Source organism: Pimephales promelas, chromosome 25 (assembly GCF_988280905.1).
Source record: "Pimephales promelas chromosome 25, fPimPro1.hap1.1, whole genome shotgun sequence".
NCBI classification, from domain to species: domain Eukaryota; kingdom Metazoa; phylum Chordata; class Actinopteri; order Cypriniformes; family Leuciscidae; genus Pimephales; species Pimephales promelas.
Window position 1 is genome coordinate 15577189 of NC_142793.1, and position 24967 is coordinate 15602155.

Sequence of the window (24967 nt, forward strand, 5' to 3'; positions counted from 1 at the left end):
AAAGCATCTGAGACTTTCCTGAGTTTTCCTTAGTGGCAATGGCTCACGCGGCCACCGAAAGGACCTCCTTCTGCTTGCCTTCAGCGTCTTAACACTACAACTAAGAATTAATTTCCACTCGCACCTTCACACACTGTCCCACACTTACCGGTCCCTGTCTATACCTCTCCTAACATTACATGGATGGGCAAAAACGGAGTTTGATATTGTGGTGCCTCTAATAAAAGACATTTACAGATTTCAACCAACGCTTGATTCATCACTACATTCATACACATTATATAAATATTTATATAGCTTGACATTCTGTGATTCTCTATGTTTCAGGCACTCCCCCTTCTCGAAAAATATGTATGGCGATGATGATGATGAAGAACCTAAGACTATGGCTGGTAGCAGCAGCAGGGTAAGACACTGTATCTAACATGGTGGCAGAAGGGAGAGGCTTATGGGAGTTTGTTGGGGGCATTTTGATTTGGTCATTGTGGCAAAAAAAGTGATTTTCTAAAACGTCTGCTCTGGGATGACTGTGTTGAAGGGGCGGTCCCAGAATCTGGTGGTGATTCCAAAACCTGGAGAAAATTCAGAGTAAACAGAAGCTTTTAAAAAACTGGTTTAACGAAATAACTAAATCAAATTAAAAAAATATTATATGTTATATATTAATATTAAATATTAGAGCATAAATATTAACTCTTTCCCTGCCAGAATTAAAAAAAAAAAGATTCTATACGCTTTCAGAAGATGCATAGTAGCGCCCCCTACCGTATAACAGTGAAAACGTGGAAAGCGTTTTCTGGCGGGGAAAGAGTTAATCTATTTATAAATATTAAATTTCATAGCCCTGAGGACTTCTGAACCTTTTTTTACAAACAACCTGGGTAGCTTACTTGAAATCTTATATATCTTATAAGGAAATATAACTTAAAAAATAATAATAATATATGTGTATATGTAAATATATGCACAAACACACAGTTTATAGTACATATATATATATATATATATAAAGTGTAATTTTCGGTGACAACAATATAGTTTCTCTGCACCGTTATTGTTATAGCTGTAGTGTGAACTCTGCCATTCTTTACTATTGAGAAAGATTTTTTTGAACTAAATCTTTGTCATTATCTTTATAGTCATCGTGTCCTTGGTGTGAACAGGCCTTTAAATGTTTAAAATGTAAACGTGTAAAGTATTTAATATTACTGGTCTTGCATAAAATACAGCCACTTTATCCACTATTTTGTAGAGAGATGCTCTAATATTACGTCCTCACCTGCCCTTTGGTGTTCAAAGTGGTGTTTGACATGGTACGCTTTCAGCCCATACAAGTAGGAGTCTTTCCGTGGCGAGCCGTAGTGCAGGTAGTAGTGGATCATGTCGTAGACAACATATCCACACATGCCCCCAACAAACAGGGAGGTTCCCAATCCCTCAGACATCAGCTGCATGAGTATCAGGTAAAACACGCCAGCGGCGATGGCGGCCAGACTCGGGGGAAACACCAGACGAGAGCCGTCAAACGGCGACTGATGGGCAAGAACACAGAGATTTTGGTCGTTTTCATCAATAGCCCCTTTCACACATACAGCCTTTACTGGTAAATTACCGGTAAGAGATCATGTGTGAACAGGAGCTTTTCAGAAGATACCAGTAAAGATGTAATATTAGCAGTAAATTACCGTTATGATGCTGTAAGTGATTAAAGAATGAAGATTACCGGTGTGAGCATGTACGAAGTCTGAACCTGCTGACAGTCTGCTTTGGCCAATCATAAAGGCCCGTGCTGTTTACAGTAAGCTCCGCTGCTTTTTAATAGTTTTTCTACAGTATGTCAATATGCGCTAGGCTAGATGGACATCATTGAGATCATCAAAGATCATTTCCGATGACAAACATCACAGAATGTACTGGTATTTTGGTGCTGGTGTGTGAATGTTCGGTAAAAAGCCATGTGTAAACAGGGATATTTGTGTATTTACCGCCGGCGGTTAATTCATTCTGGTAATTTAAACGGTAATTTTACTGGGTTTACTGCTCAATGAATTTGAAATGAATCTCAGGTATTGAGAAAAAGGAACACACCTTGTGGTGCTGACCGTGCAACAGGAAGTGCAGCGTGATGAGGTAATAATTGTGGGCGGGTGGGCGCATGTGGAAGACGAAGCGATGGATGCAGTACTCGACTAACGACCACAGAAACATGCCAAGCATGAAGATGAATGGAAAGCTGTACTTGTGGACCAGAATGGAGTAGTCTAAAAAGAATAAAAGTATAAAACATATATGCATTAGGACATTTTGTGCAAAACAACAATCCAAAGTGTTACTTATATCAATATAATTCCTGTCAACTAAAACGGAACTCTTCAAAATTGTGATTGTGACACTTTTTTGATAGTCAATTTTAGACTAATACTCTTTACTTTGATGGTTCTCTAACAGACAACCGTCATTCTACTCACTTTGCAACTACGAGTCAACTATTGCACTAACCCCAACCTAACAGTCTACCAACACTATTTGCAAAATTATTCATAGCTAGTAGAATGTCTAAAGTTGAAAAAAGTGTACACAAAAATTACTAAAACTAATAATAAAAACGATTCTGTAATAGTGAGTTAATTAACTAAGTGCGTCTTAAAACACACTTTCCACACACCTGATGTAATAAACAGTCTTGTCCTCTCTTGTGCCAATAGCGTGTAGCAGTACCAGCTCAGATAGATCACCATAGGCATCCATACAATTGGCACCATGTACCTGCAAACACACGTGTTAATTAACCAGCACACACATGGCGTAGCAGCTCACGTTGCACAATACCATTACTAATCTACAATGTTTAATTTGACTAAGCAAAATCAAGCAGACAGATGTGATAATAATGATTTGATCTCTCTCACCATGAAGTCTTTGTGTTGGCCTCGAAAAAGTCATTTTCGAACAGTCTGATTGGTCTGTCCACGGGCTGATGGACCCATGTGTCATATTTCTCTCTGAGGTATCCGACCTGCCAGGCCAGTGGCTTCCGCCAGTCCACCAGATCCTGTATGGACAATGAAATAAATCCAATTATTATTTCATTTAATTAAAACAGTGTTATATTAGTATTATTTTATATACTGTTATGGTGAACGTGATTACAAAATGTTCATGGATCCACATCTTCACATTCCAATCAACCAATCAGATTTGAAGTTGACAGTTTATGACAAGTTTAGGCTTACAATCAAGGTTAGAGGCTTCTAGCATCGAATTTCCCTCTGATTTTGTCTTTTTGTGAACATGTCTCACTTGGCAAAATCGCGATGACTGTTGTAGTTTTAGCTTTTTTAAATCGGAATTGTAATCACATATGTTCTTTTGTAATTTTTATCCATTTTTATGTATTTCTGTTTAGATTTAAGAATTTACATTCTTATCCATTTTACTTTTAGTCATTTTAGACCTTAAGCTTATTTATTGATTTAATTGTTTGATTTATTTGATTATTTATTATTATTTGATTGATTTAATAATAATTACACAATTTTGACATCAATGTACCTCTCATACTGAGATCTTTATGCTAGCATAGCAATTACTAACTTTCATTTTACTTTAAAATTACTACCATTCATTAATGAGTCCTGTTCATTTTTCTGCCATTATGTAAATAACCCCTTTTGTACCCTTCAATCAAAATAAAACAAGATTTTCTGTAAAGTTTACAGAGTTCAGAAGGTATCTGGAATGTTGGCTGTCAATGATGTTAGTTTGCTGAATCATTTGACTTGCATGTTTATAGTGCAAACTTTGACCAGATGTTTTTCCGACTTTCTCCACTAGGGGTCCCTATAAGAGTATAAAGTGTGTCCAGGCGCCATATTGGCCAAAGACCTATGGGAGCGGCAACCTTCTTTTACTGTCTATGGCGGCAACTCACCAAGGTTCAAACAAAGACAGGACACTGAGGACTTGAACTCAAGGACTGAACCTGAAGTGACTGACGCTAATTTATGTATCTTTCTATAAATGTAAGTTATGAAACACTATAGGCAAAACATTACTCATACAGTATTCATGTCCATATTAACAACTCTCCAGTGTAATACAGGATCATGCTAGGTATACAGCTAGTCATAAAGTACAAAAGGTCATCGCATTTCAATGACATTATCTAGGGGCTGCTTTAAAAAATAGCTTTATCATGGCTCTGATTCAGACTGTGTCAATTCTAGTTATTATTGCGTGACAGAATACCAAGTAAGAATTCACATAACCACCCACATTAACCACTATTTAGGCTACTGCTTGCTTTGAGAAAAAAAGACAGACAGTATTCAGGTTTAATTCTAGGAAATGTCTGTCACACCATCAATAGGCGCACATGTTAGGAGGACAAATTAACACCCTTTCCTTCATAGCAACGCTGGAATGAATGAGAGTGCAGCAATAAACCAGAGCCGAGACCACATGATTCCTGTTAATGAACCCAGAAATCTGGTCCGGACTGGTTGCCTATATCCTGTCTGATTTACAAGTTTCATTATGCCATGAATTATGGTTTTGGTTGTTATGCCTAAGCCCTGATGCACAGGTTGTAACAGCTGAGGCTGAAGAATACACTAACAATACAATATAATATAATTAACAGGTGAATCTCACTAAGAAATGTGCAGGTGAGTCACATTTTACTGTGTGTGTCTGTGTGTGCATTATATACATTATATATAGATTATATATATATATAAAACTGTAAAAATGTATCACTTTATATACAATTTATATACAAAATGTATCTTAAAACAGAATACAATCTCATTCTCATTGCTGTAGTTAATGAGGAAAAAAGAACATTTGTGAAATATAGCTCATGGCAATATATAATATTACATATCGTTTTATATATTATTAATTTTTAAATTATTATTGAACTTTATTTTATATATTTTTTATTTTTAATATCTTTTTCCTTCATTTCCAAGCTAATTATTGTATGAATAATACTAGTGAATAAGGTAATGACTCTCCATAAGGGGGTCAGTGTTCTCTAGATCGCTGACCCCATCCGTCACATTCAGGGGGGTTGGACCAAATAATCGATGGTTGTGAAAGTCCTGCATGCCTCTGATAGAGGACACAGGACATTCACACACAAACAGAGATTAAGGGAACTGTAACATACACACTAGCATTTTCACATATCTTTTCATTGCCAGAAAAGTACAAAAGTGTTTTTGCATTCACCCGCCTCATGGCATCAGAAGGAAGCCTTCAAGGGATAGTTCACCCCAAAATGTATATTATCCCATGATTACCCCAAGCCATCCTAGGTGTACATGACCATCTTCTTTGAGACAAACACAATCGGAGATATATTTAAAAACATCCTGACTCTTCTTAGATTTATAATGGTAGTGAATGGGGGGTGAGATTTTGAAGCCCCAAAAAAATGCACCCATCCATCATAACCGTAATCATAAGGCTCCAAAGCCTTCTGAAGCGAAGCCATGCTATTGTGTAAGAAAAATCCATATTTAAAACATTATTAGCTATAATAACTACCTAGCTTCCGGGAGATAACCGATATTTTTAAATATAACTCCGATTGTGTTCGTCTAAAAGAAGTTAGTCATATACACCTTGGATAGCTTGAGGGTGAGTAAATCATGGTATAATTTTCAATTTTCAGTGAACTAACCCTTTGAGGAGGATAATCACGGTACAAGAGAGAGAGAAAAAGAAAGTCACCTGCTCTGTTAGTGTTTCACACTGCCGGTGCAAGTGAAAAAAAGAGTAATGGTTGTTTGTGGTTTCCTGTCATATGAACTAAAGCTTCCCTTCCAGATGTCAAGCAGACAAGTGCATTGTACAGTGATTAAACGATTGTTGAAAGGTATATTCTGGGTTTAATACAAGTTCAGCTCAATTACTAGTCTCCAGAAAGTAATGTTGAGCCTATGAATGTGTCAAAATATGTTTTCATAATTTTTTAAGGAAGTCCTGTATATTTAGACTGGTTAATGTTGGTCACACATCGATCCGATGCGTTTCCCATGATGGCCCGTTCAAACAGGATGTTGCACTGCAGTGCAAAATATTAACTAGGCTAAAACTAAAGTTGTAAAAAAAAAATCTAGATAACCTTAGCTGTGACTTAACTTGGAGCTTGTATTTTAATCAGTAACATGCATTTCACATTTGAATACCGTTTCTTCGTCGACTTTGCTGCATTTATTGATGGCTGAGGTTTCTTCTTCTTCTGTGGTGCTTTCTGGGATCTTCTTCCTTAGTCTCAGAGTCTAGAACAGGAGAACAGAAACATTTCAGATAAACTCTAATGATCATGTTAAATGAGATTCATTCATGTTCAATTTGTGTTGTTATGAATTTGTTTGTATTCCTATAGGTTTGATTGAAACTTGAATCTCAGACTCTGAGATAAAACAACCTGTCTGACAACAGAGGGAAATGACGAGTTGAAGCAAGTGGGATTTGACTGGTCATATGATCTCAACATGGCGGCCACCAGAAAGTGACCTGCTTCATGTAAAAGAAAATAAAGCTACTGATTTGACTTTAATTACCAAGTACACCTTTAATGTTAATAATAAGTGACCAAATCTCTCACTCCTCTTAATTTTCTTCTTTGTTCTTAATTATTGACTTGCTTGAATAACTATTTGAAAGCTTGAAGCAATATTTAAGTCACTGACAAATACTTGAAGACTTCTTACTATTGTTTTAATTTAAAACAATAAATATATCAATAATTAACAGTTTAAAGGAAGTGTGTTCAGTTCAAAAGTTTTTAATGTGAAAATATTCATTGTACAAGTTGATGAATTATATAGCAAAGTCAGACGTGCTGTTATTGAAATATATGAATCAATAAAATGAATACCAGCCAAAACAACAACAACAACAACAAAAATACTGCCAATAAAATAACATTTACCAATCAGAGACAGTTTACTATAATCAGGCTGTCCAATCATGGTCTTGATCCTTCATCCCCAAGTAGCTACAGGCCTATTTCAAACCTCTCTTTTCTCTCTTAAGATGTTAGAAAAAGTTGTTTCCTTCCAGTTACAGGCCTTTTTAACAGCATATAACCTCTATGAGCCTTTCCAGTCTGGCTTTCGTCCGTTACACAATACTGAAACAGCCCTGGTTAAGGTTCTTAACTATCTCCTCCAAGCTTCTGATTCTGGTGCTCTTAGCACTCTCCTTCTGTTAGATCTCAGCTCAGCTTTTGACACTTATTTGACAGGGAGGCAACAATTTGTTGTATACCAGAAGCACAAATCAGTTCTGGTGTACCTCAAGGTTCTGTCTTGGGCCCTCTCCTTTTCACTATTTATTTGTTACCAATTGAACAAATAATCAAACGCTATGGGTTTAACTTCCACTGGTATGCTGAAGACATTTAGATTTATTCCTCTGACCTCAGTGTTTTACGTCTGTAACTCGCTGAAACTGTTATACATGTTGTCACATCTCAATTAGAATATTGTAACTCGCTTCTTTATGGCCTTCCAGCTAAAATATCAAACGAGTACAATATGTTCAAAACTCTGCAGCCCACTAGATCATTCACACAATAAATAATGAGCACATTACTCCAATCGTCTAACACATTCATTGGTTTCCGGTTTCTTTGTGTATAAACTTCAAGGTACTACTAATAACCACTTACAAAGCTCTTCACCTTGGTCCTACATATTTATCTGATTTACTTTAGCCTGTTCACACTTTACAATCGTCTAGTGTGAAATTGTTAATCACCCCTAAGTTTATTCTGGTGACTAAACTTTATTCTGCTGATTAAACTAAACTTCTGGTAACTGATCACTCTAAATTGCAATGAGGACTTTTGTAAAGCTGCTTTGAAACAACGTGTATTGTGAAAAGCACTATAGAAATAAATGTGCATTGAATTGAATTGTTAATTGAATTAAACTATGGGAGCCAGGTCTTTAAAGTGTTTTGGCTCCCAGGTTGTGGAATGCTCTTCCTCAAAACATCCGTCAAGCATCCTATCTTCTCTCTCTCTTCTGTAAATTGTACCTGGTTATGGATATGTTATTTGTTTGAAACCCACTTTGCATTTATCTCTAACCTAACTTTGTAAGCAACCTCTGTATATTAATTTTCAGCCCTCGGTATGTGTATAGTACTTTATTTATGTTTATTTGGTTCTGTTCCTTAAACCTATCTTTGTAAAGTGACCTCAGGTGTTGTAAAGGCGCTATATAAATACAAATTACTATTATACAACATCAAGTCCCTTAAGTTGGATCTGCTTTTTCTCAGAAATCTAACTCAATAAAATACCAATAAAACACAAAATAAAAGCAAGTCAAAGCTGCTGTTTTTCAGAGAACTAAATGGATGAATGCATCTGAAACCTAAAGAGCAAGAGACATGTGATAATATGAATTCCAACGATATGAAGCAGAAGTGATTAAACATTTTATTTCCACAGATAAAACACACACCAACCCTCACTGTCATCATACCACCACACAAAGTACACCACGCCTTATTCACGTGGTTCACACATCACAGCACACATGCCTCAACCCACAGGACGCAAGGGCTACCCGTATCTCCATAGGGTCACAAACACACCCTTCACAGATGGCTAGTATGGTGGGACAGGTGAAATATTAAACGGGTCTCGCATTGAACCATACCATTCTTATGTTAAAGAGGTGATTAACCCTGCCCTCCTTCACACCTGCTCACACACACACACACACACACACACACATGTTTTATGAGAGGACTCTCCATGATTTTATACAATACAAACTTTCCATTCTATCCCCTAACCCTTACAGAAAACATTCTGCATTTTTTTTTTATCGCACGAGTATATTATTTGTGGCAATAGCCGACAATTCATTGTATGGGTCAAAATTATCAATTTTTATTTTATGCCAAAACCAATTAGGATATTAAGTAAAGATCATGTCCATGAAGATAAATATATAAAACATTTATTTTTGTGAGTGAATGCAGTACAATCACGAACATGAATGGACAATTTTAAAGACGATTTTCTCAATGTTTTGATTTTTTGCCACCTTTGGGTTTCAAATAGTCGTGCATCGGCCAAATAGATCCTAACAAACCATACATCAATGGAAAACGATTTATTCAGTTTTCATATGATGTATAAATCTCAATTTTGAGAAATTGACCCATGTGACTGGTTTTGTGGTCCAGGGTCACATTTTAATACTGTACAAACTACATGCTATCCCCTACATCTACCCATCACAGAAAGCTTCCTGCATCTTCACTTTTTCAAAAAACATAATTTAATATGATTTCTAAACGGACCAAAATAATTTAAACCAAGAACATTTGGTTTTCCAGGCCCACACACACATCTCCATGGCAACCTTACACCTAACCCAAGCCATATGATCTGCCATTCTTCTATACCAGAAGGTGCTCAACATGCCATAGAAGTGTTGCTGTTTGTGAAATTGAGCGTGACTAAGGCCTCCTGGGATTGTACAAATTAAGCGGCACAAACTTACTCAGAGGTTACATGGTACTGGGATGATATTTATGCAATTGTACTCAGATCTGCATGAAATTTTAAAGCGTTTCGTACAATTCGTTTATAAAATATGCTAATGTTTTGATGCGTTTTCAGTTACAGTAAGAACATTAACATGTACTCTGATGTATTCTTCATTTTCATTTACTTATTCTCATTGGAAACGGTCACAATAGATGTGAAAATTGGTTTGAAATTTTAAAATGTATTCTGTCACTAAAATGAGAATGAAAATGATTGATTCATTAGATTTGAGCGCTGGGGCATAAAAAATCTCCATCAGTGACTTCACTTTACAGGGTCAGGTGCAGTTTAACGTGCTTGAGAGATGTTTTTCCCAAGTGCAGTACTTATTTTATTGATGTAGTCTTATCTGGCAATGTTGTAAATACAAAGTCATTCGGGAATTTCTATTTTGCAGAACACCTTGTCCTAACAGCAATTGATATTTTTAAAATATTGTAAAGATTTAAATCACTAACACAAGTAATGATGTTGGTATTAGAAGAACAGTAATAGTAAAAGTTTAGGATTGGTAAGATTTGTTGCTGTTTTAAAAGAAGACTCACCAAGGTGGGATTTATATGACCAAACATGCAGTGAAAACGTTAATATTAGGAAATATTATTACAATTGAAAAATAATGGTTTTCTATTTTAATATATTTTAAAATGCAATTTATTCCTGTGATGCAAAACTGAATTTTCAGCATCATTACTCCAGTCTTAAATATCACATGGGCCTTCAGAAATCATTCTAATATGCTGATTTGCTGCTTAAAAAACACATTACCATCAATGTTGAAAAAATTGTCCATATTTTTGAGAAAACCATGATATTTTTTTTTAGAATTTTAGAATTTTTTTGATGAACAGAAAGTTCAAAACATAAATGTCTTAACTGTCACTGTTTATTAATGACATGAATGCCATGGCTGGGAAAAAAAAGGTCTAATTTAAAAGTACCTATTTGTAATTACATTTTTAAATTTAAACACACACATACACACATATTGAATAGTGAAATACAGATTCAAACTAATTAAAAGTACTTATTTTTAATAATTTTTTTTAATTTAAACACACACATACACACATATTGATAGAGATTCAAACTAAGTCACATTCTTATTATAGTGAGGAAAGTAGAACTTTTGAAAACAGACACGCCACCTATCCAGATATTCCAGATGACTGTCGGTCCAAACGTCACATACATGTGAATTCATTTTACATGCATTTTTGATGACACGGATACTTTCTAAAGCTTTACTCAGAATCATTCCATTTTGTTATTGTCACACGTCATTCACTTCAATGCGGCCTAACAAAACTCTTATACAACAATTTTATAAAAATACAGCACCATAAAGTGGAAATTTAGTCTTATTGCACCCTTAGCACACACAGTATGGATACATTCATGCTGGGGTGTTTTACTGTTTACAAAGAGCCTCGCATCATTAGTCTAGAAATACACAAACCAAATGCAAAAAGAGGATAGGAGAATTTTACCACTTGAGGGATTAAACTCCATCACTTGTCATAGTGACACTAAATCAAAAGGCATGGAGAAATCACATGTAAAATTACATTTATGTGATTTTGTTTGACACCTTGGAGAAACATTCACACACACACAGAGAGAGAGAGAAATTAACACTTAACAAGTGCCTATAGGATAATACACAAGGGATTATATCTAGAAACAAACAATTGTCGTTATAGATACCGTCACTATCGTAGCACTGAAGTCACTGAAAAAACTTGCACGACAGGCCTTTACACACTGTTTTCTTCACAATACAGAGAGCACAGGTCACATGAAACGATTCAATCTGGCATGCACATGCATGTTAACATCTTAACTGCATGCTTTCAAGTGAACAATAAATAAACATCCAAGTACCAAACTCAAAAAGACAATATTATCTGGTCTTTATCAATTCTAAGCCAGGTTTCCTGTGAACATGACTCTCAGTTACACTTTACGTGCCGTTTTTGAGTTCATGGTCAAACAGGCCGCAAATTGACTGTGAATGACAGCAAATCATTTGCTTTTATAGCTCAAAAATAGTTTTTTATTAGTGGGTGTGATACGAGATGTGTGCTGACCTTTTGTCGAGGTGCTGAAGCGAGAAGAGGGTGAAGAAGCCTTTAGTAAAATCAGGGCAAGATGTAGTTTGGAAAAGTGCAAAAGTCCTTAAGAAGGGCAAACAAACGGAGAGTTATAAGGCTGGAAATTAAAGTGAAACTGGAAAGGCTTGCGTAGCATAAGGCTGATTAGGTCCTGGTTACAAAGTATCAGACTTGGAATATATGGTTAGAGCAAGTTGCAAATGTTCAGAGGAGGTGGCAGCTGTAGGGTTGGTTAAGGTTAATGGTCCGATAACTCAGATGGCTGGTTAGGGGATCTATCAGAGTTCTCTGATCTGTGGTGCAGAAGATGGTTTGAGCAACAGGACTGCAGGGTAAAGAACCTTCAAAGGGATTGTCTACAACTCATTCTGTGAAACTCTGCTTTCAAGGATAAGGTTGCTATTTGACTCCAAATAAACAGTAGTTGACACAGCATGTCCATGGTCGCTTCCAATCAATGTATGTGAAATTATTTAAAGCTATTTTTAAACATTCCATTTCTAATTCATTGTAAAAGGTCCAGTGACATTAATTAAAATTAAGAAAATAATAATATAATAAGCTAAATGCTTTATACATACATCTCATTTTTAGTTTTACTGGATAGAAGGTTGCATGGTGTCCAAGTGGGTGAAATATGACTTAGCATGTGGATAAGTATTAGTAAGCAATGCCTGGAAAAGCTGTTAAAGGCGATCCAGCGTCAGAGGACTGGAATGGATAAACCCAAATTTGGCCATGTATCCAGAGCGTTGTATTGTCTTTATATTTAGTCAGACCACTTTATCCATACATCAAAACCACAACCCAGAGACTCAGCTCACCATTGAAATTCTGAGAGAGAAAAAAAAAGATCACCACAAAACTTCTTATTTCCATTTTATTTCCATTTTATGGTCTATTCCTTTGCAGATTTGTTTAGGTTTAATTAACTGTGAAGTAATAGAACAATCAAATCACGCGTGCATGATAACCTCTAGGTAAAAGCACACAACGCATCTCACCACCTATCGTGTGTTTACCATTTTACATGATATCTTATTACCTTGTAAAGGGTGCTTAGTTACAGAAGAGAGACTTTCTAATTGTCCTTCTGGGACATTGAGAGAAATTTGGATGAGGTTAGTATTCCTTTGTGGTTACAGAGGGTTTTTAAATGGTCAATTTGGATGTCTAGAAAGTATTGGAAGGTCCTTGTTGTTATGAAAGAAGAAATAAAAAGGGGAAGTTAAACAAAAAAACAGGATGTGGTCCTTTTAAACATTCAGAGAAAGAAGAAAGCACTGCGTGAGTATGTCTGAAGCTCTGCCTGATGACCAATAGAGTAGAATGTATGAAAATACAGACATAAGTCATTACACCTAGACGGTATCATTTTCCGGTGTGGTATGCAAATATCCAATTGACTAAAGTTACGACAGCTGCACTGGCAGATATGAAATCAAGTGACAGCGTATTATACTTAGTTTTCAGGGTTACCCTATGTTTGGGGCTTGGCCGACAGTGGAGCATGGAGTTCTTTTAAAGCCAATCTATCCAGACGTATCCAGATGTAATGGATATAACAGGATTCCATGCATGCAGCCATATCCTACATTTTTTGGTGAGATTCAAAACTAGATGTGTTGCAAATAAAGTCATATATGGGATTTGAGACAGTGGTGAAATGCAGAAAATGCGTGTTAAGGGCAAGAAGGAGGCTGGCGTGGTAGACTGGCATGGGGGCTAATAGAATTCCTCTGGGAGAACAATAAGGCTTCTTTATGTAGCAGTAAGGATCCGGGACACTGAATGAGAGACGCACATACATACAGAAAGAGTTACGAGAACAAAAGAGTGAAGGACAGAGGAAGAGGGCTCAGGCTGGCACAATCCTAACAGTGGCAGTGTGTGGAATGGTGTTGGGGCGGCTGCAAGAGTACAGTTGGGGGTTGAGAGAGCCTCAGATACACATTGAAAAGGGCAGTAAGGCCACAGAATCGCCTACGCCTAGCCAAACCCTAATTAGCTTAACCCTGTACTCACTCACTCCCAGTCAATAGTAATTCTTATCAATTTGCAAACCCACCACATTCCCCAGATAAAGTAATACTGTAGGAGCAAATGTGACTACATACCAACTAATGAAAAAAACACACCCATTTTGTTCTCGGTAAGTGAACAGAAGCAAATTGCACTAATTTGGAATGGTTAAAAATCAGTTTAGCATTAGGAAAGGTGTGGGAAGAGGGAATGTTTGGTATGAATCATCTTTGTAAAAGCGTTTGGATACTTCCACCTGAGTGATTGTTCCTGTAATGTTCGTACAAACAAAATGTTTGTTTAAGTATCATTGACTGGCTAACTTTGTGGTTTTCCTGAGAAGGGTTTCCAGTAGAATAAAGTGCTATGGTCAAAATTCACATTGACTGACATTTTTGGGGTCTATTTGGAGCAGAGTTGTCCATTCCTGCTCCTGGAGGGCCACTACCCTACTAAGTTTAGCTCCAAACCCAATTAAATGGATACTTCAGGATTTAGCATTAAGCTTTGTATCAGTAGAAAACCAGTAGTATTTTCGAATTACCGTGCTTTCCTCCCCTCATATCCCCCTGATATAAGAGGAAAATGAATTTTTAGTCTGGATGATGCAAAAATCGTAATTTTTCCGCATGTCTTCCGCATGCAAGTGTTCTGCATGTTTTCACCACGCCCATATGGGGCGGGATCTCACTCACAGAATCTAAAGATCGTGTCAGCCATCTTTCTGTAGAAGCTAAGCTAACAGGCTCTTGCCTCTTGGTCTGTGTAGAAAGTTTGTATAGTAGGCTAATCACGATGGTGGAAGGTAGTTTTGAAGTTGAAATGGCAGAAGGGGATTTCGAAGGTCTGTTGCGAGAATATGATGCTCGCGGCTACCTGTACGACCCAGTTGCGGGAGATAGAGGAACAAGAGGCGGCCGGAGTGAGACCTGAGCCCAGCCAGACTCGAGCTGGGGCGGACTGGCGGTGTGAGTGCTTTCGCTGTTACAAGTGTGACTGATAGTCCTACTGCTGTCGCGAATCTCAGCGATGCCATTTTCTTCCGGTGAGTTCGCTGAATCCGCAGAGCTTTGAGTGTAAAAGTTTTCATATTATTTTTTTTTAAATTAAAAGTTATAACTCACATTGGTTGTGGTTCTTTTTATAAACCTTTAGTGTTAGTAGAGTATGGATTAGCCTAGATGATGTATTAGCTTCAATTGGAGGAAAACGTTCATAAGCAGAGCTACTAAGCTACTCTGTTGACATGGTCCTGCCTTGCATCATATTTTTAATGTGAAAGTCTAAGTTGTGTTATATACATTAGGCTAGTACATCCCGGTACAATGTAATTTAGCACCATTTCGATGGAAATTTATCAAATAACTCACGATGTATCAAAGCAAGCCTAGTTGTATCCATTTTTGTATTCTGCCGTCTGTAACCGGTAGGCGCGGTTTGGGATTGGCCTCGTAAGGGCAGCAAAGCCTTTAAACACAGCTCTTTAAGCGTTTCAGAGTAACTAAACTTGCAGACAGGTATGTTGGGCCAGAAAAAAAAAATCTTTGGTTCTAGTGCTAATGCAACTTAATCTCTGAAGATTCTTAATACAACCTTATCAGGTATCATTATGAGTGATAAAGTTAGAGGTTTTTCAGAAACAAACATGATGCAAGCTTAAAATAAGCTACGCCACATTACCTCACCTGTTTCAACAGTGGTCAGGGCAAGAGGGTCACATGACCCATGAGGATTCTTTTAAGTTAATAGTTAACCATTATCCAATCGGTGCCAGGATACACAGTTGGACGGACTGATCTTGATAAGAGGCAGTAACTGATGGACTATTCCAAGCTGTCGAAAACATCAGCCATGTGATGTGTCACTGATTTGGGGCAGATGTAAAACATTTGGCTTGTGTTATTCAGAGTAACACTTATGTAAATGTGCAGGCAGAAGTCCCTCGACAACCCGTCCAATTCCCAAAGCTTCTCTCTCTAAACACACTGGTTGTATACATTAATATTTGCTGATTCTCCAGCAAAATCGGATGCTCAGATTTTAATTCAAGTACAGATGAATGAAGCAATGATGTGAGGTTGTCAAAGGTGAAGTATGCGAAAGTCTGGCAGAAGAGGCAGGCTTCTTGCTCAACAAGCTTACACATATGTAAATGACTAAACAAAAGTACATGTTAATGCAAATGCCCTGAACAAGCTTGGTTGTAGTATTTCACTTTTGGGCATATAATAAAACCAATAATTACAACTCACCTCTTGCTCTTAAAAATAGAAAAATTTTAGTTTACAATGAGATATTTGCATGGAAGTAAAGGGAGGGATTATTAAGGATTGCAAAGTAGAAATGTGCAAACTGTGTAACTATTCTATTGTAACAATGAATATTTAAAATTGTACAAATCGGCCCCATTTATATCCATTTTAAGTGTCTCACTATAACCCAAATTTATGCTTTTTTTTTTGCAATCATCATAAAGCCACAAATGCCGTTCAGCTTAATGTACTGAACCCAGAATATCTCTTTCACATTTTGAATTCTGAGTTATTTGAAGCCATTCAAATCAATGCCTCTTTCCTCGTGCTTTCCTCTCTAAAGCGTTACTCTACAGCTGGTCCAGGATCTGCTTTTTAAACGCTTATCTTTGCTCAAAAAAGACATCAGTCCAAAGCCGAAACTGATCCCAGGCCTGTGGATCTGGCATTTTAAGGGGTAGGCGGGGTCAAGACCCGTCTACTCTCACCATAAACAGGGATGTTGCTGGTTGGTGAACTTCATCACCCAGAGAACTGGTTGAACCTGCTGGGGCAGATGCTGGGAGCATTTTCTTTCTCTCTTTTCTATTTTCCTCAATTCCTTTCCTCATTTACCAAGCCCAGTTTAACATCAACGGTCAGCTTCATTATCCTGGATTTGGCAGATACAGTAATAGTATAAGAAAGATTAGATGTCTGAGCAAGGGTGGGTGTAGTCAAGTAAAGGTTGCTGTGACTATTCGGCATTATCTGCTCAAATACCAGTCAATTCTCATCTGATGATGACTTTTTAAATTACTTGTACCAGGTGTGGGTATTTGCATAGTGCAAAGGTTAAAAAAAAAACATGAAAAGGGTAAACGTGAAGGCTGTCCGCTTGTAAAAGAAGGCCATAAAACTACATGCAATAACAGATTTTTTTGTCAGGTCCCTCCCTTCAAACAACAAATCATTTGCAGGTCTGCACACATGAGCTTGTCCTATTGTACAGAGTTCAGCGATCAAGAGCAGCCCCACATGTAATGACCTTCAATCCAGGAAGAGCATCAGCGAGGAGATTAGAAATATGTGCAACAGGATTAGCACGTCTGAAGTTCACAGATTCAAAACTCACTGTCATTTTGCCATGTGTGCACCCTGGGGACTTCTTTTCCAATTTTGAGATTATTTGTGTGTTAATGGCAAGTGGTAACATTCTAATCTGAAAAATGAAGCCAACCCAGAAGTGCGAAAAACTGCAATACATTGAAAATCCGTTCCCAAAAGGGAGAAAATATCCATAGTCCCCATGTTAAAATGTCCGTTTTCACAGCATAAATTCGTGTTTTTAAAGGTTAGTCCCATGAACTTTTTATTGTATTTTTCGATAGGTTCCGAGTGCCTGACAACTCTGTGAGGAGGGTGAATTTTTTTCTAACTCGTTAGTTTAGATCGTATTTAGATATAAAATGTTTGACAAATAAGGAAGTGATTTACTTCGATCGACAGCTGATAACGGGCTGCGCCGAGTGGAATTCCTGAAATTTGACATCTCGGCCATGATCTGACACAACATACCACCTCTGTATACTTTCTGAACATTTGTATTGAAATATTGTACATAAAATGGGTTGCTCTGCTATAAACTGCACTAACCGACCCTGTAGGAGTACCTCGCTCCATTTTTAAATAGATTTAAATAGTACACTGTGTTTAATTTGTTGTTTAATGAAATCTAATATCTCGATCTTGTAACGTTACAGATAGCCGAGGCTGCTTGGCTGCTTAGCCCACCCTTTTACCCATATATGAATTGGCCAGAAGGTGGGCTGGGCCAAGATTTTTAAAAGATGGCGCCGCCCATACCCTCCATAAACAGCCTAAAAAACGTTATTCGGAAAGTCTATAGGTAACGATACAGACACTTTGTCTGTTTGTTTTTTTTACAATCTATGGTTAATGGATGTAGTCATGCCTGTAAGGATGTCAAAATTGTGGGACTTATTTTATTTTTAAAAGAGTAACAATACCACTGTTTTTTATTAATATTTAAATTTTAATACACAAATGAGTTTGCTACCAACGACTACTGAAAATGTGGTATAGTGACACGGACACCCCTGCATGCCTATAGTTCAAAGTTTAATACTTAACCTAACCAAATATTCCCCAAGCAGACAAAAAAGGGTGTGTCTTTACATTAAAAGAGGAATATCCCAGCTTCCTGTTCTCTACAACAAACAATTATATAATCCAGTTATGTATCTAATGAGATAAGATGACCTAAAATCAATAATTATTTTGCGGAAAAAGTATTTGCAAGGTTAGAGGACTGGTGTGGGGAAATGCACATCATACAGAACCAATTACCTATAACACAGTTTTCCAACATTGATGTGCATTTTCTCCTTCCGTACCTCTTTTCAAGAGTTCAACAGGTTGAACAAATGAGGTTCATCTCTACTGGCTGAACCTGTTGGTAACACTGAAGTCATAGAAGTAGAACCTACAAAAGAATGATACCACCTGATTGTTCTAAAACCTTCACTGGTCAAACTTGTTTTATATAGTATCTTTAAGAAGCTTTGTTTTAACATATTGTTCAGATTTCAACTTTCAAGCTGAGAGATCTGTCAGTGGCAATGGAGTTCAAATGGAAGATCGACATATAGATGGAGAAACTGGTTATTCAGATGCTTATTCAAAATATTGTGTTAAATTTACATTATCAATATTATATGTACGTTTTCCAGCAGCAAATCAACATTAAAATGTGTAAGTTGGTTATGCTGAACTTCCATGGTGTCAGCTTTGGAACAATGCACCCTTTTTCTTCGAGAAACCATAATTCGGACAGGGTTTATATGAATCACACTGATTCAGTTCACACAATGATTCTTTATGCATTGTATTAAGCAGTTAAATTAGTCGGGAGGAGACTAAACCATGTGTGCGGCAGTCAAGCAATCGTACGATAGCTTCCTTTCTGAAAACAAGTTTAAGCACTGATTTCCCTCTTTTACATCAACTGACAAAGTTACAGAAAAGCGTTTTCGGGAAGCATTCAAAACCAACCAATTGTCATATAGCATGTTTTGCTACATTAGCCATTGAGAGATTCCGGGTCCCAGGGATCCACTCAGAACCAAGGCAACAGGTGTCTCCTGGTGACGCCAGGCTTATGACTCTTGTACCCAGCATGCTAGTCTCCTGGGGCTCGTCCGGTAGCTTGATGTAATTAATGAGCAAGCAAACCCTATATTACTTTAGGGACCGATGGTGGCCGAACCATCTGTATTTAATCTATCAGTGACCTACGATATAAATCAGTGAGAAATTCTGAGCATGTCCTATGATTGGACCATTGGCTCCCAAATGCCTTGTGCTCCCAAGGTGCAATGCACCGGTCTCCTTGGAGAAAGAAAATGGAGGCTTTCAAAGTGAAGTGGTTTGATGACACTGGAGGAACTAAGTATTGAGGCCGTCCCTGTCGGCATAGCAGCCCGCAGTAAACAGTTCTCACACCAGAGGATACCTATTCATCCTAAAGTCCTGTGGTTATTGGCATACTTACAATATAGCACAAACTACACTGCTCCAATATGAGATCCCATCACAACCATGAGTCTTCGTGAAAGGAATTTTAGGGAATTTCACTGTATTGAGCATTCACAACCAAGATGACCCTTTTGGCATGCTGCTTTGTGGCTGAAGCCATGGAAAACAAAAAGGCTATTGAAGGAGAAATGAGATTCATATCCTCAGAAAGGAAACATTCCAGAGATTCATGCCTCTGCCTTGTACGTTCCTCTCAAAAAAAAAAAAAAAAAAAAAAATCAGCAGGCAACTAACCCGGTTCACTCTGACCAAATGTTTCAATTGGACTAGAACAGCTGTAAAAATTAGTGAAATGCAATTTATTGTATCAGTCGATATTTGATATGTTCAATTGAAAATATAGGGAAAAGGAGCATTTGCATTTGCATTTTACAACCTTTGTAATCGTCTCACACTTCAAATATCTCTACAATAGAAAACAAAATAAGCCTAAAAACAGCCATTAATCCAATCTTCAGTCATAAATATAAATGTACGTATGTCAGAGCATTTGGGAGTGACAGTGTGACACCACCACTACGTGCTAAATAAATGTGCTAAAGAAGCCTTTGTCCTTTCACCTGTGTACAGAGTTATGAGCTGAATTAAAGCGATACCATGCTCTACATGATTACCATTATAATTACCATTCTAGTTACAAGGTAACTTGCAGCCACAAGACCAGTTGTTTCATAAAGGACAATATAAACCTAACTATTTACCTAGACATTCGTGCATGATTTTATTTTATTCTTTTATATCATTCTCCTCATTCAAATTCATGCTTGCTCAAGAAGTGGAACCGCCTGGTACCATTTTGTCATTACATCACTGGCAACACGCCCATAACAGGTCATCGCCTTGTCATACCCTCACTAGATATGAGAAAATGGACAATGCCCCCGCACCTAGTCAACAGGCCAGCTGGTTTCATGAGCAATCAATAAGCAAAAGAGACAGCCGATTTTTCTTGGACGTTTGTTTTTGGTACTGGACTAAGGCCTTTGAGTTTCTCTTGCAATGGCATAACCATGAATACTACGAATACTTCCCAAGTTTTCAAAATTTATAGCAGGTCAAGCCAGTTTTTCAGGATTAAATAGGAATATGTGACTAATATCATGTCTCTTGTCTTTTAGTGGGAACAAACAGCAATCAATGGGCTCAAGATCTCAAGGAGCGGCTTGTTTGAAAAGCAGTACGTAATAAATATGATACAAAAATTATAAGAATGATAAAAATTTACTGAACTTTTGCAGACTACTGGTTTAGTGCTGTCCTCTGTTTGAGGCGGAAATGTATAGGAATCTCGTAAGTACCATTAAGACATCCAGGACTCAACAGTGCAAGCATTTCATTATGTGAAATTATTTCATTATTATTCACTCACATTTGTGATGTGTAGACAAACTGTAAAATATATTTAAATGCACATATGTGAATTAAAAAAGTCCCGGCTATTCTTAAAGTCTAAAAATATTCAGTTTTATGAAATTTTAAGTCATAAAGGTCCAGTTTCACAGAAAGGGCTCAGATTAAGCAATCAGGACATTTAAGTAGCTTTTATAAATGTGTCTTAGAAAAAACATTACAGGTGTTCATCTTGAGGCAAAACAATGGCACTGACATATTTTAAGATATGTCATTGCAAGTTGCTTTCAGTTAAAACCGCTCAAACATGTTTTTTAGTTTGGGACTACCATAAGCCTTGACTGTGAATAAATAAAGTCAAAACATAAAAAATACATACAACCATGCAAAAGTTTGTGGTCAACATGATTTTATGTTTTTGAAAACAGTTACTTCTGAATTTATTTGATCAAAAAATACAGTCAATTATATTACAGTAAAATGATAATATTGTGAAATATTATTACAATTTAAAATAACGGTTTTCTCCCAATCATATGATGAATAGAAAGTTCAAAAGAACAGCATTTTTTGTAATAGAAATCTCTTGTAAAATTATAAATATCTTTACTGTCACTTTTGATCTATTTAATGTGTACTTGCTTAATTTCTCTTAAAAAAAAAACTTTTTAGCAATAGTTTATATATCAGATATCAAATGTCTCAATACTTTGAAAAGCCTTGAGAAAGAAAAAAAAACATTTTTTTTATTTTATATTTTGCAATGAAATAATCCAAAATAAAAACAACTGAGACTGAATGAAATATACTCAGTCAATAGCCACTATTAGCTCGCTATAATGGGGATTTTGCATTTAAATTTTTACATCATACTCCAATATCGGAGAGCTAATAAAAATTGCAAATCACCTGAGATAATCCCATCGAACACACTCCCTTTTGCTCTTGGGAGAAAATTGATTTGGATATTTTGCTTTGAGAAAAAAAAACCTGTGACACAAGCACACAAACAAATACTTTACAACCATTGGTTACTCAATAACTTTTAGTTGATTTTTGAGATAAATGTTCTTAACTTCCTTGGAGTCTGAATGACTATGGCTCATTAAAAATGTAAGAATCTTCTGAGGGTGTTAAAACATGTTTGTGAAACTTTATTAGCAATATCTCAGGCCGGGCTCTTGTGTCAGGCGGTGGTGGGTCAAGTCTTCACACTATTTAAAGGATTAGACTGTTTACACTACAATCAGAGCTGCTAAGAACGGACTTTAACAAAGCCTCGAAGTTAAATTCAGCATCTAATGTGGGCAATGTGTCAGAAGGGCTCAAATCCACGCAGTCCTCACAAATACACACACTTGTTCAATATATCACATACAAACACACTCCTGCTTTACAATAAACATGCTAAATGATTACAGCAATGAGGGTTTAGCGATAATCAATGACGTCATCAAAAAAAATTAATTTGCATTACGTTTCTGGTTGTTGGAGATTACTAGATAAGGATTTTAAAAATATCTTAGAGATCGATTGCAAACAAAGCTGTTTTTATCTTAGCAGAACTAGAACTTTATCCCCCGGTTTAATTGACAAGGCTAAGTAGTCCCAGTCTAAAAACTGAAAGCAACAAGTCATTGTTTTGTCTCAAGATGCACACCAGCAGTAATGATTTTTTTCTAAGCCACATTTATAAAAGCTACTTAAATTTCCTAATTGAAATAAAGCCTATAAGCCCTGTCTTGTGAAACCAGGCCTAAATATTCACTACAAAACGTGCCATGACTTAAAAAAATAACAATTTCCATCACTTTTTCCATCACTCATTTAAATTCCTTAATATTTATTCCTTAATATGTTTTTGGCAAGGATATTTACAGGTTTTGAATGAAAATAAGTGAAGCTCAATTTCATTTAGAAACGCATGTAGTAAAGTGACCATTAATTACAATGATACTTCATGTGAACCCTCTCAAATGCTGACAGTCTATGAAACCTGAAGTGGCGTGGAAATTTTCCTCGGCTATTGTGTTGTGGGTCATGTCTGAGTAGACAAGACAGACCGGTTTGATTGTCACGCGCACACACTTGTTTACACCTCCTGCATTCAGAAATATCAATCCTCGTCTGCACTTTGAGCTTTTAGTATACTTCATGTCAATGTTTTTATTACAGGCCAACAAAATATATACCTGGGAGTTTTTTTCAAATGATAAGATATGAAAATGAGACTAATAATACATTAACCTGGAACTAGAAGCAGTGATACTATCTGGTCCCACCACCACCCTCACCCACCCCCCACTTGTTCCTTAGGGAAAGACACAAGAAAGCAAGCAGAGACAGAAGGCTTGTTTATCTAATAAGATCCCTCAATGGAATATCCAACCTGCTGACACGACGCACAAATATCACGACTATGATAATCGAGACGGCTTCTTATACAATGGTTTTCAAACATTTTGTATTCAATTTTTTTAAAAAAAAATCATTACTTATCGTTATTTGCTGCACAGGTTACAAAAATTATTTTACGCACTCACGTTAATTACGTCATCACGTGTTTCTTGCATAACGGCGTGCCATGCGATTTGTTCTAAAATGTGTATAGATAAGTAGCAAATATAGTACTTTCATTAGTTTTTTTAGGCTAAAACTTATTAATAATGATGTTTTGTAATATTGTGAGATGTAAATATATTTTCAGTAGCCTTTATTTCTCGGTTCAGTGAGTTAATGACTCACAGATTCATTGAAAAGATCCGACTCAAAAGAAAGTTTCTCGAATCTGACATCACTAAAAATCTTAACTGACCAAATTTTCTTCTCAAGTCTCTTTTCTGGCTCATTTGTGTGAATTAAAGTTCCTGAACTAAGCGTGACATATTAAAATGTGATTTCTAGTTTAAATTCCTCAAATTAATTGGTGCTTGAAACTATTTGAGTGACTGCAGCCATTTCGGTACTTACCTCCGTATCTTCATTTGTGCTGTCTCTGTCGAGTTCACCGATGTAGTACTGCTCCATCCACCTTCGGGCGTTTTCCGAGTGCCGGTGTGGGGGTCCTTCGATCTCCCGGCTGATGTCCTTCCCGGACCGGCGGAGAATGAGCGCCTCTCCGCCCGGGTGCATTCGGAGGAACCCTGTCACATCGTACACGCGCGTCCCTAACAACACCCAGCACGAATCCTTAGTGCAATGTTTGGCTACCTCCTTTTCAGAAAAAAACCGAGGGGACACCGAATGCGACATTTTTTTATTCATTTAGGGGTGTCCACAAGAGGATAGAGAAAGGTAGGCACACAGGTGGGACCCCCACTGACTTCCTTCAGCGATTGGGTTCTACAACTACTCTGACTTTCGACGTTGAGCCTGAGCAGAGTTCACAGCCGGCCTGCTCATTAAGCATCTCATGAATAATTCATGACTCAGTCACTGCTGATCTAAGCACCTGTCGCGCGTCCTGCAAAGTGTGGCAAACGTTGTAAATTACTGTTTGAGTTTTTTTCTAGTGCATTTTATCACAAGAACGTTTTTTTTTTGTTGTTGTTCTTTTATTTTATTCTAAATTACATTTATGTCAAAAGTTGACTAATGTAAACAATCGATACTCTCCAATACTTGCACATTGTACTTCCTCCTTGTGGGCGTTGTTGGTGTCATAACAGTGCCGTTCTGTTTGCACACAGGGTGCGACTTTAGATAGGCTGTCAATAGTGTTTTAGGGCACTCTGTGTGACGTGACCTGAACAGTGAGACATTTTTTAGGTTTTTATTTAACTTGAGCTGACACACACACACACACACACACAACGCGCTACTGTTTTCCCATCCTGGTCCAGCTATTTTATTATTTTTTTGAATTGTCTGTAATTTTACCTATAACAATATACAATGAGATTTGATCTTTTAAATACGATTGTTTATTTGTACTGGCACGAGCCACTTTCAATAGCGAAGTGACGCCACGCAAACACAAAAGTTGAACAAATAGACATGATTATAGACATAACTAACCACGATAAAAACGAACATACCTACAT

The 24967-nt window shown here is 37.0% G+C and overlaps 1 protein-coding gene across 1 annotated transcript; it reads right to left on the bottom strand.

Annotated features, from left to right (window-relative positions):
• Positions 1 to 345: 345 nt before the first annotated feature.
• Positions 346 to 24289, bottom strand: fa2h (fatty acid 2-hydroxylase). Its single transcript, XM_039648098.2, has 7 exons — positions 23895 to 24289; positions 6198 to 6290; positions 2910 to 3052; positions 2666 to 2766; positions 2089 to 2261; positions 1280 to 1532; positions 346 to 572 (listed from the first exon to the last, which is right to left on the bottom strand). Exons 1-7 carry the CDS (start codon positions 24186 to 24188, stop codon positions 505 to 507), a joined length of 1125 nt encoding a protein of 374 aa, XP_039504032.1. The 5' UTR covers positions 24189 to 24289; the 3' UTR covers positions 346 to 504.
• Positions 24290 to 24967: the final 678 nt, after the last annotated feature.

Coding starts and splice junctions, on each gene's coding strand:
- fa2h (XM_039648098.2), bottom strand. CDS start 24,188: ATGAATAAAAAAATGTCGCATTCGGTGTCCCCTCGGTTTTTTTCTGAA. Junction 3,053..6,197: donor GCAAAGTCGACGAAGAAACG/GTATTCAAATGT, acceptor TTGTCCATACAG/GATCTGGTGGACTGGCGGAA. Junction 2,262..2,665: donor AAGACTGTTTATTACATCAG/GTGTGTGGAAAG, acceptor TATTCTTTTTAG/ACTACTCCATTCTGGTCCAC.